Here is a 13,733-nt window from a genome sequence, read left to right as displayed (position 1 = left end):
CAGCCCGCAGGGGGGTTGAGTAGGCAGGATCTGCACGCGTGTGCCTGAGGAAGGTGCTCACGGCTCGTGTGTGTGTGGCACAGCCATGCGGGGGGGATGGGGACAGAAGCGTGGCCCTGGTTCCCCCACAGGTCCTCCAGGCGGCCCCCCTTTAGGCCTGTGGGTTTTCTCTTGGGGCCTCAGTTTCTTCATCTGTGACGTGAGCATTTGGCCTAGGTGACCAGTGAGGCACCCTGTGCACAGCTGTGTGTCTGCCGTGACAATCACGAGCGCACGTGTCGGTGCATGGCACCCTGGCATGGAGGCCAGACACGCGGAGTCCAGAATTCAAACCAGGATTCAGCTTTCCTGCGGCGATGGACTGAAGCTCCGTGTCCTCCAACATTCCTATGTTGAAAGCCCGGTCTCAGCGTGGCAGTATTAGGAGGTGGGACCTTTGGGAGGCGATTGGGTCATGAGGGTGGGGCCTCATGAGTAGGTTTACTGCCCTTATGCAAAGAGGCCAGAGAGCTAGCTAGTTCTTTCCGCCATGACAGGACACAGCAACAACATGGCCCTCTGGAGCCAGGAAGAGAGGCCTCACCAGAACCCAGCCCTGCCAGCACCCTGATCTGGGACTTCTACCCTCCAGAACTGAGAGAAGTAAATATCCATGGTTTAAGCCTCCAAACTGCGATACTCTGTCACAGCAGCCTGCATTAAGATACCCACTATAAGGTGTGTGACCTGGACTGGTCAGTTGGTTTCTTGGGGCCTTCCACTCCTCACTGCAAGACAGGGACCAGGCCCCCGCCCCGCCTGCCTCGCAGGGATGCCATTAGATCTGTCCACTGAGAAGTGTGGTGTAAACATGACTTAGAGCGCACGTGTTTGTGTGAACAGGCCTGCGTGACTTTGTGCACATTGAAGTGGATGTCTGAGGTCAAAGGGCCCTTAGCAGGCAAGTGATAGTGAGCCTGGGCCTGTACCTGTGGACATGTCACTGTGTCTGTGTCTGCATGTATGTGCTTGTCCATGGACATGTATGTGGACATGCTGTTTGTGTGTGTCCATGTGTGTCTATGTGTATGCATTTATGTCTATGCGGGCCTTGGTGTGTCTGCATGTACGCAGCTTTGGCTGTGCATGGTATGTGTCCAAGTGTGTCTGTTTGGGCACTAAAGTCTGGGGCAGTGGCACACCTCCTTGTGTTTGTGTGGGTAAAGTGTGTCCGTATGTATGATGTGTGTCCAAGCACATGTCTTGTGCATGTGTGTTGTTTGTCAGGGGGTACCTGGATCCAGCCACAGGTCTTCTTGCTCTTGGGCCTCCGGAATGGCAGTGCAGGGGGAGGAGCTCCTGCCTCTCTGCCCACCCTCTGCGCTGCCCACACCGGGAGGGGCCGGGCCAGCTCTGTCCTGAGGCTCCTGCTCAAACCCTGCCGACCTTGGGGGCTCCAACAGGGAATTTGGCTCCAAAGCTGACACATTGCATTTAACTAGATCCCCCACCCTAAGGTCCTTACCTCTCCTTCATCAGCCAGGGACAAAGGAGGGAGGCCAGTGCCCACCCGCATCTGTGCCAAGCCCCAGTCCGGGGCTGGGCAAGTTTCCTCCGTGCTGGATGGCTTTGGGTCTTGTAAATCCCCACGTATCTGTGACCTGCTCTGGGCCAGTGTGTGCCAGGAGCCTGCATGCACATCATCTCAACCACGCCCACCCTCTAGGACAGGAGTTATTTGCCCACTTTGCAGACAAGGAAACAGAGGCTTGGAGGGGTGAATTGCCTGTGTGTGCTAGCCCGTCTGCTTCCTGATCTGAGGTAATCACACGGTGCTACGAAAGCCCAGGGAAATAACCACAGTCCCTGGAGGGTCCTAGGGGAGGTAGCCTCAGGGAACATGCAGCTTTCTCTCCTGTGGAATGGGGATGAGAGTTCCACCTTCCTGGCGAGGCTGCAGAGGCGCTCCGAACTGGGCTGGAGCTGGGCTGGCAGCTCTCGAGAGGAGCCCGCCCAGCATTTGCATGGGCTTCTGACGTGGAGCCCCAAGTCATGACTTTCATGATGAGTCAGGGCCAGCTGGCCCCCAGGAAGTCCCCCTACCTTCCCCGCAGCAGCGCGGGGCCATTCTCCTGTCCCTTGGGGTTGATTCCCAGAAATGGCACATTCCTGGCACTGCTGGGGGATTGCGGATGGGGTCATGGGCTTCTAGAAGGTCCTGGCAGGGCTATGTGGTCGGGGATTGTTCGGTTCCTGGTTCTTCAGGTGGGTACAGTTTGGGATGGACTCCTTAGAAAAGTCTGAACACTTTACCCTGGCATTCGAGGCCCGACACATGCTGGCCCCACCTCATCTGCCCCCTATACCCTCAACTCTTTGGCCATGGCACACTACTTACTCTTTGGCAAACCCCTCATGATGCCACACCTTTGCTGTTGCTATTTCTCTACCTAGATGACCTTATTCCTTTTTTAACACCTGGCAAACACCTACGCATCCTTCAAAGTCCACCTAAAATGCCACCTCCTCCTGAAACCCTTTCCAACCCTCCTCTGTGTAGAATTAGTAGTGGCCATGCCTGGTCCTCACCTGACAGCAGGGACTTTATCTAGTTCAATCCTTTAGTCCAATGCCCAGGAAGAGGCAGGTTCTAGGGGGCTGAATTGATGAATGAACAAATTAAAGAACTAAGTAGTCCAAAGGCTTCTAATGAACAAACTCCCCTCCAGCAATGCCACCAGCTCCTGAGGTCACCTGCCTGGTTTCTCTGCTGTCCTCTGCACCTGGGCTTGGTTGGTCTAATGCTGAGCCGGGATCCTGCACACCTGGCAAGGGCCGTGTGTCAGCCGGGGCTTCCCTTGATGTCCTGTCTCTCCTCACCACCCCGGCTCCAGTATCCCCAGTCTCCCCACTGGGACGTGCACAGTTTTGGACGTCATCACAGTCCCTTTCTGACAAGTTTCCACAAGTCCAAGAGACTTCCAGAAATCCACTAGGGGGCAGGCAAGTCATTCCAGAGAGAACCAGGACTCCCCCTGTCCCCTCCCTGGGAGTCCTGGACCCCTCCCCAGCCCCCAGGCTCCCTGGGCGTGGCTGCTCAGCCAGGAGGGCAGATGGGGGATTCCCGGAGTGATGGGGGCACTCCACGGGGCAGGCTCGCCTGGGGAATCTCCATGACGACTGAAGGACAGTGAGAGGACAGCAGGTCTCAGTGTCCTGTCCCATCCAGGGACAGGCCCTGCCCAAGTCGGTATGTGTCAAAGGTCTGTCTGGTCTCCAGCCACTTACATTTTCTGCCAAATAGCACAAAGGTGATAATCCTATACCATGCTTTCCTGGACACTGGCTCTCGTGGGACGCAGGTGTACCTGTCCCATCCACAGACAGGAGAGTGAGGCTCTTGCTGGCCGTTCTCTTCCATTGCTCTCTTGCACCTTCCTTCTGGGCTCTAGACCCAGAAGCATCTCTGATCTGTGGGCATCTCCCCGGTGAGCCCCAGATCACCCTGACTGTGCTCTGCTGGGTCCCCTGGCCCAGAAAGGAATGATGACCCCTTCTGATGACACCTCTCCCCCGACCCCACAATCAATCACCAAGTCCCGTCCAGCCCACTACACAGTCTCTGCCTTTGTCCAAGCCTCACCATCTTGGTCCACAGCAAGGGCACTGGCCTTCTTGCTGCCCGCCCACCTCCACTCCCATGCCCAGTCTATGTGCAGCACAGATGTGCTATTTTCCTACTTAGCATGTGCCCACTGCTGGCGGCCAAGAGCCTCCGCCAAGGAGCTCCTGCCAACTGACTGTCCCCACCGTCTCCCTGACTCCCCAGCCTTGCCCACCCCATCTCTCGGCCTGCCTTGTCCTCTCTCATTGCTCAGATCCCCAGTTTCAACCTAGAGGGTTTTTATTATAAAAAGTATTCCAAGTATTCCTATTAATAGTTACAATAACCCCCCAAGACCTGGAACCAGTGGCCTGGAGACTATAACCTTCCCCTGTCACTGTTGTGTCCAGGTGCAAAATCCTCAACACAATACCCAGCTTGAGGACCATTGCCACATACGGCAACTTTGCTAGAATTTTCTATTTCTAGAATTCTTATTACACACATGGCCTGGGGGCAGCTGGCCATCAGGCAGTCTCTGTTCTCTCCATGTGTCCACCTTGAGTCTACACTCTGCACTTTGATACAGATCTAAAACCATATCAAATCCCCAGCCCACCAGTGAGAAATGAGAGTTGTCGAGGACTTCCTGGGAGCAGAGAAGAGAGTGCATCATAGCTCGACATGCAGCCCAACTTCGTAAACTCCTATGAACCTTGGTTCCGCCTCCCAGAGACCCCTTCCTGGCAGCTGCCTCATCTTTCCTTGTCTTCCCACCACCCCCTTGTCCCCAGTCCCCTATTGTTTCTAACCTACTGGGACCCAGTCTCAGTTTCCTGGTTCATTGGCAGTTACCCAAAGAGCGACTACAAGATGGACCAAAGGCCCAGGGACCTTTTAAAGGGCTGATCGAGTCTTTCCAGGCACTGTCTGCAAGCCCCCACTGTGGGCAGCCCACGGGAGGGTCTTCATGTCACTGAAGAGAGGGAACCAGTGTGGATGGGATATCTGAAATTTACTCCTCACTACAACCATGCAAGGTAAATATTATTCTCCCCACAGTTTAGATGAAGCTGCTGAGAGTTAGTCCAAGGTCACCCAACAAGCCAGTGGTAGAAGTGGACCTCAACTCCAAAGCACCCAACACGTGCCACCTTATGGGCCACAGCCACATACCACATGAAAAAAAGTGACACAGACATGGTCACCCACTACAGAGTGGGGACCAGAGAATGGAAATGGGTGAGTTCTGGGGTAAGGTCTGGAGGCGTAGGCAGGTGAGGCCAGGGTACCAGGGGAAGCCAAGGCCAATGGCCGGGTGTCTGGACAGGGCAGATGCCGGAGTGTGCTGTGGACAAAGGTCAAGGTCAAAACCTGCAGTGTAAGTGGGGCTGTGGGAGAGTGGAGCGCAGGGAAGCCCTTTAACTCTGCCATCCAGAAGCTCTTTAAAGAGCTGCTCCAGGCCGTCCCCCCACACTGGGCAGAGTGTCTTCAAGGCTTCCCCTGGGGCAGCCCACGGAAGGCTGTGTTCTCATTTCCACAGACCCTGTCACCCCTCTCTTGGCCTCCGGGACTCGTGTAGAGCAGAAATGAGGAGCCCCTTCAGCCAGTGGGCTCAGCTTTTTTTCCATTGGCATGGAAACCCCACAAGGTAGTTCCCGCAGCCCTCACCTTTGGCGACTCCAAATGAGGTCAGAGAAGGAGACAGGGATAGGAAGGAAGAGGGAGGGGAGAGGAAGGGGAAAGAGGGAGAGGAGATCGGGAGTTTGACAGAGTAACAGAGCACAGCTGTGAGGGCAGGAAAGGGGCGAGGAGACGCGGAGGATGTATGTGGGTGCACGATACAGAATTTGGCCCCCGCGAGTAGTGGAAGAGACAGGAAAATGGGAAGTATGACATGTGCTTGGACACCCCCACCCCCACCAGGGCCATCAAAGGCTTTTAAGCAGCAGAGTGACCTGGTCAAACCTGTGTTTTGGAGACACTCCATCTGGCTGCCACGTGGAGGATGAGGGAGGATGGATGATGGGAAAGGGGGACCCTGGGCCAGGAAGCTGTCCCAGGGAGAGGACCAGGAGAGAATAGCCAGGCCAAGGCAGGAGGGACAGCAGGGAGCTTCCACATCGGGAGATCAGGTGAAGGAGGGGAGGAGGGTCAGGGGCCCGTGAGAGGATGCTGAGGGACGCGAGGGAGGGGAGAGGAGAACCAGGAGAGGACGTTCCAAGGCGCCAAGGGAAGTGAAGCTGTGAAGAACACAGCCAAGTGACCAGGGGCGCTGCCACATGGCCCGCCCACTGCAATGAGGCTGTGGAGGCCATGGAGGCCATGGTGAGCTTGTTGGAAGAAGGGGCTGGAGACAGTGGAGAGTGGAGGCAAACGGAGACAGCAAGATGGGGCAGCTCCCTTGTGGGTCCAGCTAGGAGGCAACAAGAGCACAGGGCCACACCTGGCGGGCCTGGAAGGAGCTTATGAACGAGTGTGTTCTGCGCTGGCAAGAGAACCTGCAGCAAGAGGGGCTGCCTGGAAGGTTCCCCAGGAGGCAGGCAGGGAGAGATCCAGCCTCTGCCAGCAGGAAGCCTGGCCCATCCACCCGGAGGCTAAGCAGGCACTGATGCAGGCAGGGGCAAGTTTGGTTTTGGGAGTCAAGTTCAGGCTCCAAACCCAAGGCTCCTGCCCAAAAATGCACAGGGCAGAGAGCAGGCACGCGGACAGAAGTCACACAGCCCAGAAGAGGCCAGGAAGTGGCAGTTCTGAAAGCCACCTAACCCATTTCCAAGCTTCCAGACCTAGAGAGAGGGACAGGCTTTGGGGACAGGGCCTGGCATCTACCCTTCAGGGGATAGGATCCAGAACCCTGCATTATAGAGTCCCAGCCCAGCATCCAAGCTCACAGCACCCGTCTAGCTTAATCAAGGGGTCCCGGGGAGGCCACAGCAGTCTGTCTGACTTATTTAGGCCAAATCATTTCTTTCCCCTGCTTTCCTTTCACACCCCAGGAAATCAGCCCTAGTGGAAGCCGCTTGACTCATGTGTGGTCTGCTTCCGAGAAAATCAGAGTCATGAGCAAGGTGAGATGGCAGCCTAGTTCCCATGGGTGTGTGCACGTGTGTGCCCGTGTGTCTGTGCACGTGGACGTCCGTGCACACAGATGAGAGGCTTATCCGCTCTCCAAGTTTGCTGTGTGTGCGCTGGGTTTGGGGAGCCGGGGTATGTTAAGTGTTTGCTGTATATACAGGATATGAGCAGGGTTTGTGTGCAGTATGCGGGGCGTGTTTGTGAGTGTGGTGTTTGTATGGGATATCCATATTGTGTATACATGTTTGTGATGTGTTTTGCACGTGCGGAGTATATTCGAGAGTTGGATTTGCACAGGGTGTGGTATCCATGTGAGATGACTGTGTGTCTTTCGAGGGTGTCTCTGAAATGTGTGAAATGTTTGTGAATTGTGTGTGTGCCTGTGTGAAATTTTTGTGTGAGGTTGATGCATGCTTGTTGTTTTCATAAGTTGTGGCCTTGTGTGTCCTGTGTCGCCTCTGAGGGCACATATGAAGGGCGTGTGTGTGTACGCTTTTGCAGGTGCACTCTGTCAGCGGGGCACATGCGGCTCCCATCAGCAGGTGGAGGAATGCCACGGTGGTGGGGGGACAGCCCAGTGCAGCAGAAAGGGCAGCCCCACCTTGCCAGCTCCTGGCTGCATGACCTTGAGCTAGTTACTGCCCCTCAGAGCCTCAGCTTCCCCCACAGGACAGCACCTGAAGGACTCTAGGAAGACCCAGGGTCATGAGGAGGAAGGCAGCGTGAGCAGGACAAGAAGGGGTGACAGTGGCCTGCACCTAAGAAGACCCTGTCTCAGTGAGGGCTGGGTGTGCCCAGGCCTCTGCGCCCTCATCCGCCCCCTGCCCCCTGCAGAATGAGACTGCTGCACCCTCATGCTGCCCACCCTCACTGCCACCAAGGGGCAGGCACAGCTACATTGTAGGCAGGTCCTCTCCCCACATCTGCCAAGCACAGCCAGGGGAAGCTTCGAAACCCCTTCACTTCCTCCCTTAATCAAACCAGTGCAAAGAAGACAGCTGCTGCCCAAAACTGCAAATGCTGACCTGGCCAGGGATCGCAGGATCACCGCAAGCTGTGCCACTGACCAGTGAGCCACGGACAGAAGGAGCTCACTCTTCAAACCACCCTAGTCATCCGTCATTCGTCACTGCCCCCACTTCAGTGGGTTCAGAGAGGTGAGGCCACCAGCCCAACGTTACACAGCAGTGAGCAGCACGGTGAGGACGGGAAGCCAGGTGGGTCTCTGTCTGAAACCCGGGCTGCTGCTTCCTCCACCCTGCCCTCCTCAGGCCCCGCCTCACCCACCTAAAACTTTAGATTATTTGCTCTTTTGTCTAATTAATGCTCTATTGGGTGACAATACAGTAGAGTGTTAAGTGGGTAGACACAAGGGCCCCACTGCCTGGACTCATCCATACTGGCTTGATTTAATTACCTAACCTCTCTGGGTTTCCTTGTGGGTCATCTGCAAAATAAGGAGAATAATAACAGTAATAATAACATTATTATTAATAACATCTAGCTTATTGGGTGTAGTAAGGATCGACAACATGAAAGCAGCATTGGAAAGCTGCCTGGCCCAGCCTATTCCCTTCCCAACTTGAATGTACTCGTGGTAAGAAAGATTAATAATGCCGTTAGCCGTAACCTTTGCATTTCATTTCTGTGGCTCCCTGAGGGAGGGGCTGTTGTTGCGTCCATTTCATAGGTGAAGGCTGCACAGGCGTAAGAGCCGGGGCCAGGGCTTGCACCGAGCCTCACCGCAAAGCCGCCTGCCCCCTGGACCGGCGCTTCTCCATGAGCGTCCGCGTGGCAGCACCGGCACCACGGGGAGTCTGCTAGAGGTGCACCCTCCGCCCATCTCCGACCTACTGAACCGGACTCCCCGGGCGTGGCGCAGCAGTCTATTCTAACAAGCCCTCAGGGATTCTGACACTTGCTAAAAGTTTGAGGACTGGGCAAGTCCTCTGAAGAGGCTGCTGCGTGAACCCAGGAGTAACCCCCGTGGGGCCTGTGGAAGAGGGTGGGGTGGGATGAGGAGAGTCAGACCCTCAGCCCACTGTGTGACCTCAGACCACGTCTTCACCCTCTCTGGGCCTAGAATCTGCCATTCTTCTTGGAGTGGAAGTAGAGGAGGCAGGCAGGATTCTCTGAAACTTCAGGAGGTGACCGTCACCTGTGCGGGTCACCTGGCACCTGAAAGCTGGTTTCTGGAAGCTCTGCCAGTCCTTGGGGCTTTGACCACTCCGAGGAAGACAGGCGCCTCTAGCCCACTGGGAGCTCAGCCCAGAGAGGAACGTGAAATCCCGGTCTGAAGTTGGGACGGGACCTCCAGGGAACTGTTGGAAGCAGGCCCGCCCCCATGGGAGGGCTGCTGGGCCCAGCCCTTCCCTCGTAGGAGCAGGGCCCTGCCTGAGGAACCGGAGTGGGGGACCTCTGCCCTGGGCCCCCTGAGCCTACAGTGCTAGGGTCTCCCTGACTCAGCTTTCCTCCCAGGCCAAGCCTCCCAGGGCTAACTGGTCATTGGTCCTCCGTTTGCCAACAGGTCCCTTCAGTCAACCACAGAGTCACAGACCTTCACGTGAGGAAGATGATTTTTGTACCACTCAGCTCTCCACAGCATCATCATCTCCTCAAGGCCTCCTGAAGTCGGCAGGATGCCTGTCTCCATATTACAGATGCGGAAACTGCAAAGGCAAGGGGACAATGCCTGGCCCGGGTCGCGCAGCTCCTTTGCGGCAGAGCCGTCCTCGCGGCCGCCTGGCCCCCTCTGTGCCGGCGCCCTGTTCCCACTAATGCTGCTTGAGGGGCTCACAGGTCTGCAGCCGCCTCGCCCTGCGCTGGGCTCTGTTGTTCTTGCTGGTGCGTTGGAGATGACACTTTGTGACCTCATGGACCATAACCAAAGCCCACACTGATAAACCCTGGATCATCAAGAAAAGGGTTCACCAGGTTTAACTTTCAAATGATTAAAAAGGAAGAAAAAGTTGCACGGCTCAGTGGGACAAGCCCTCGGGTTCCCAGCAGCCGCGATGCTGCACAACGCTGCGGTTTCATGGTCTGCGGCTCAGCACAGAGTCAAGCTGTGGTGACACTTCTGATCCTGCCCTGCCTGGTTCACCCAGTCTCGACTTCTCTCACCTAACACTCCCTTGGGGCCACTGGGAGCCTCCAGACCCTCAGCCACAGTAGTCACTGATGGGGCTCTGAGCCAGGAGCCTCCTGGGTGCCGGCCAAGGGGTACCTGGGCCTCACCAGTGGCTGCTCGTCCTGCTGTGGTATCTCTAAGTGCCGCAGTGAAGGGGTGACGGGCCCCCAGTGAGAACAGCAAACCAGCCAAGTCAGTCCCTGGCCACCCGTGAGGGCCTTGGATCCTGAGGACTTGGATGGGAGTGCCTGCTGTGCCCTGTCACCTGTATGACCGCCGGCAAGTCACAGAATCCCTCTGCGCCTCAGCCCCTCTTCTGCAAAAGGAGGCAGGGATAGTCCTCCCCTGCTCGCGTGGCTATGGGAAGGCGGTAAGTAAGGTACCTGGCACAGCCTGGCCCAGCAAGCCCTCATTATTCCCATTAAATGGGTCGGCTATTCCTCACAGCAAGAGACACATCACCCGACCTTTTATAACGTCCCTCCAGGAGGCCGCCCATAGCTGGTATGGTCTGGGCCCATTTGCCATAGGGAGAAAGGGCAGGTGGCTGGGGAAGAACTGGGGAACCCAGAGTTCTTCCCTAGAAGGCAGGGCCCTAACAGGGGGAACTCCCTGACTCTCAGGGGTCCATGTGAGTGCTGGGCAGGGGCAGGGAGTGAAGGCAGCCATATCTTCTCACTGAGATCTGGCCTAGGAGTCAGGAGACCTGGGTTCAATTCCTGGCTCCAAAGCTGTGTGACTTTGGCCAGTTACTTAACCTCTCCAAGCCTTAATTTCCTACACAGAGATGGAGAATAAAGACACCTAATTGGAAGGTTGTCTATGACTATCTTTACTCTGATTTGCCACATGAGATGAAGGTCTGGCCCACAGTGGGTGTTCTTCAAAGATCAGTGGAAAATAAATTGGGGGTCTAGGGTGTCATGGTCATCCCCACTCTGGTTCTATGGTTAGATGAGGACAACAAGGCTCAGAGAGGTTTAGCAACTTACCCAAGGTCACACAGGATGTGCACATCATTGCCTTTCTGGGCCACTAGCTCCTGCGTAGGACCCTCAGGTTTCAACCTGGTCTGAGGCAAAACCCACCCAGGGAGACTTGAGCCTGACTCGGGGCTCAGAGGGTTTGTCATCTCAGATGGTAGTCCTGACGACGTAGGGAAAGATGTGTCTCCTATGGCCACCGACAGATGCATGGGGGAATGGACCATTTCCACACAAAGTTCCACTGTGAAGTCTGAGCTGTTGGTTGATGGGCCATCCAGTGGAACTCCCCATGTCTGGAGGTGTGCAAGCAGGAGCTAAGCAATACTGGATGGAAAGCGGACCTTGGTGGCCTTTAAAAGAAAGCACCCTCTACATGGCTGCCAGGCCAATCCGACCCTGCTCAGTTCCCACACGCCACTCCTCCGCAAGCTCAGCCTCCTGGACTTGGCCTTCAAGACCTCTGGACATCAGTCATCTTCTGTGTTCTCATCTGCCTCCCACTGGGTCGGGGAGCTCCGCAAGGGCTGGTGTAGGACATTTCTATTCACCAGGGCTCATTAGGGAAGGGAAGTCATGTTTACTGAGCAAGTAACATGGGCCAGGCCTCGTGACTAGGTACTTTACACACATTACGTGTGAGCTTCATACATTGGGTGCTATTAATAGTCTCACTTTGCAGATTAGCAAACTGAGATGAGAACGATCAAGCAACCTGCCAAAAGTCTCACAACAACATGACTGCCATGACTGCGGAGGAAGTAAAGAGATGAAGGAAGGGGCGCTGAGTGTGTGGGGTTCCTGGCTTTTAGCCCCTGGTCCCCAGAGGCATCTGCAGCAGGTGGGCAGGCTTGGTTGCCCATCTGTCTCCAACTCTTGGGGAGCCCCATCCGGGCACTGAGTAAGGTGGAACCCCATAAACTAACTAACCACAACCACAGCCTCTAGGGGCGTGTGGGACATGGGCCACTCACCCCCAGCCCACCCCGCCCCAGCCCTGCCCTGCCCCAGCCCAGTGGTTTCTGCTTGGAGGCAGCTCCGGGAAGGAAGAGGCGGCAGTCAGCCAGCCTGGGCCTGGATGGCAGGGAGCAGGTGGGACAGGCGAGGCCAGGAGCCGTCTGAATCTCCTACAGCCAATCTCTGCTCAGCTCACAATGCAGGGTGGCTGCGAAGCACTTTCCTGGACATTTGGCCCCTTACCAAGGACCTGGTAAAGGAAGCCCCTGGGATATAGCAGAAGTATCCACCAATCCCCACAATAAAGGCAGTGAAAAGTTACCTGACACCCAGTGGGTACAGGCCCCAGCCTGAATCCATTATACTTAGTTCTGGCACTGACCCCAGGAAGTGCCTAATATCTTTCCCACTTTACGGACAGAATCGCTAAGGTTCCATTTGACCAAATAGAGTACTAGAGCCCAGAGAGGACCAGCTAGGACTCCTGTGGGCAGAGATCTGAGGCCTCGGGTGGATGAGAGGGAAGGGGAAGTTCAGATACTCTTCCCAGGCCCTGCTGAGTGGTCCTTTACCTGCACTTCCTACCTACCCCCTCACTGCAACTCAGGCCTCCACCTTAGGGAAGCCTTCCCTGATTTCCTCCTCTGAGGCTAGGTCAGAGCCCTGAGCTACTTGCTGTCATGGCTTGTCCTCTTTGGGTTAACCCCACGTGTCCAGGTCTGTCTCCACAGTGGACTGGATGGGAGGAAGAAAAGGCAGCAGCTATATAGGCTTCAGGGAATCCAGCTTCTAAGTCTAGCTTTACCCTGATTTGCCACAAGGCCTCGGGTGCTCACTTTCATGCCTGTAAAATGGAGCAACCTGCCCCACTCTCAGGGCTGGTGACCACCAGGGGAGAGAAACATTGAGGAAGAGGAACCTTCTACCCTCGGAACCAGAGCCTGGAGGACAGTCATGACCCCTTCCCCAGGGACCCCCATCCTGGAGTCCACATGCGGCAGGGCAGAGTACCTGTGATGTGGTAGGGCCAAGGCATCCAGAAGAGAGGCAGCTTCAGGGAAGATCTGCTTCAACCCCTGATGTAAAAGACAATACTGCCTCCCCATTTTTGCACAGTACTTAAAAAATTTGGGCAATATGATGCCCAAACTGGTCTTGACTCAGCTTTTTGAACAGATAGGGCTCAAATCTCTGACTCTTATAAGCTGCGTGACTTTGAATACGTCATTTAACCTTTCTGAGCCTCAGTTTCCCCAACTGTAGACAGGGACCTTACTAGTCTCAGACAATTGGTTTTTATTTATATTCACTGTCGCCACCCCTAGCCTCAGTTTCTCCATCTGAAAACTGGAGACTTTGATGGTGCTGTTTCACAGGCTGTTAGGGGTCTGGGAGACGATGGAGGAGGACGGGTCTAGACACTAGAGCACAATCCAGAGAGGAGAAGTGATCTGCCTGGACCCAACAGAGGGGACGGCAGTGGTGAGGGGAACCCCCTCCGTGGCCACCCCAGGGCCAGTGAAGGGTCATTTCCTTCCTCATTCGGCCCTGCCGGCACCTCTCCTGTTTGCCGCGAGTAAGTGCCGCGGCACCGGCAGCTGGGAAATCGGGGCCAGGCGGGATTTCCTCTGAGGACCTACGGCTCCTAGAGCCACCCGCCTCTAGGGACCCCGCGGGCCGCCTACTGCACGTGCGGCTGCCACCACCGGGCCTCGGCCCACGGCGCTTCCTTTGCGACCCCTCTCCCTCCCGGTCCTTCAGCCCGTCCTCTTCTCCCCCGCTCTTCCCTGAAGAAGATGCTTCACCCGCGACCCGCGGTTCCGGATAAACCGAGTCACGCGTGGCGGGCGCTAGGACCCCGCGGCGTCGCCGGAGGGGGGCGTGGTGGGCGGGTGGGCGGGAGAGGTGTTTAAATTGGAGCCCGAGCCCGGCCGGCTCCCGCGGGGCAGTGGAACGCCCGTGCGCCTCCTCGGGCCGTGACCCGGGGTCTGGCGTGGGGTGGGCG

General features: G+C 56.2%; 1 protein-coding gene across 1 annotated transcript in view; it reads left to right on the top strand.

The window, feature by feature from the left end:
• LOC105811399 (olfactory guanylyl cyclase GC-D-like) overlaps positions 1-13,556 on the top strand; it is a 50,494-nt gene extending 36,938 nt beyond the window's left edge. The window contains 1 exon segment of the mRNA XM_012645579.1: positions 13,394-13,556. Coding sequence (XP_012501033.1) covers positions 13,394-13,556 — 163 coding nt within the window.
• Positions 13,557-13,733: the final 177 nt, after the last annotated feature.

The sequence above is a fragment of the Propithecus coquereli genome, unplaced genomic scaffold (genome assembly GCF_000956105.1).
Source record: "Propithecus coquereli isolate 6110/MARCELLA unplaced genomic scaffold, Pcoq_1.0 Scaffold235, whole genome shotgun sequence".
Lineage (NCBI taxonomy): Eukaryota > Metazoa > Chordata > Mammalia > Primates > Indriidae > Propithecus > Propithecus coquereli.
The sequence above is the reverse complement of the archived record's forward strand: the minus strand, read 5'-3'. Positions and strand labels throughout refer to the sequence as shown.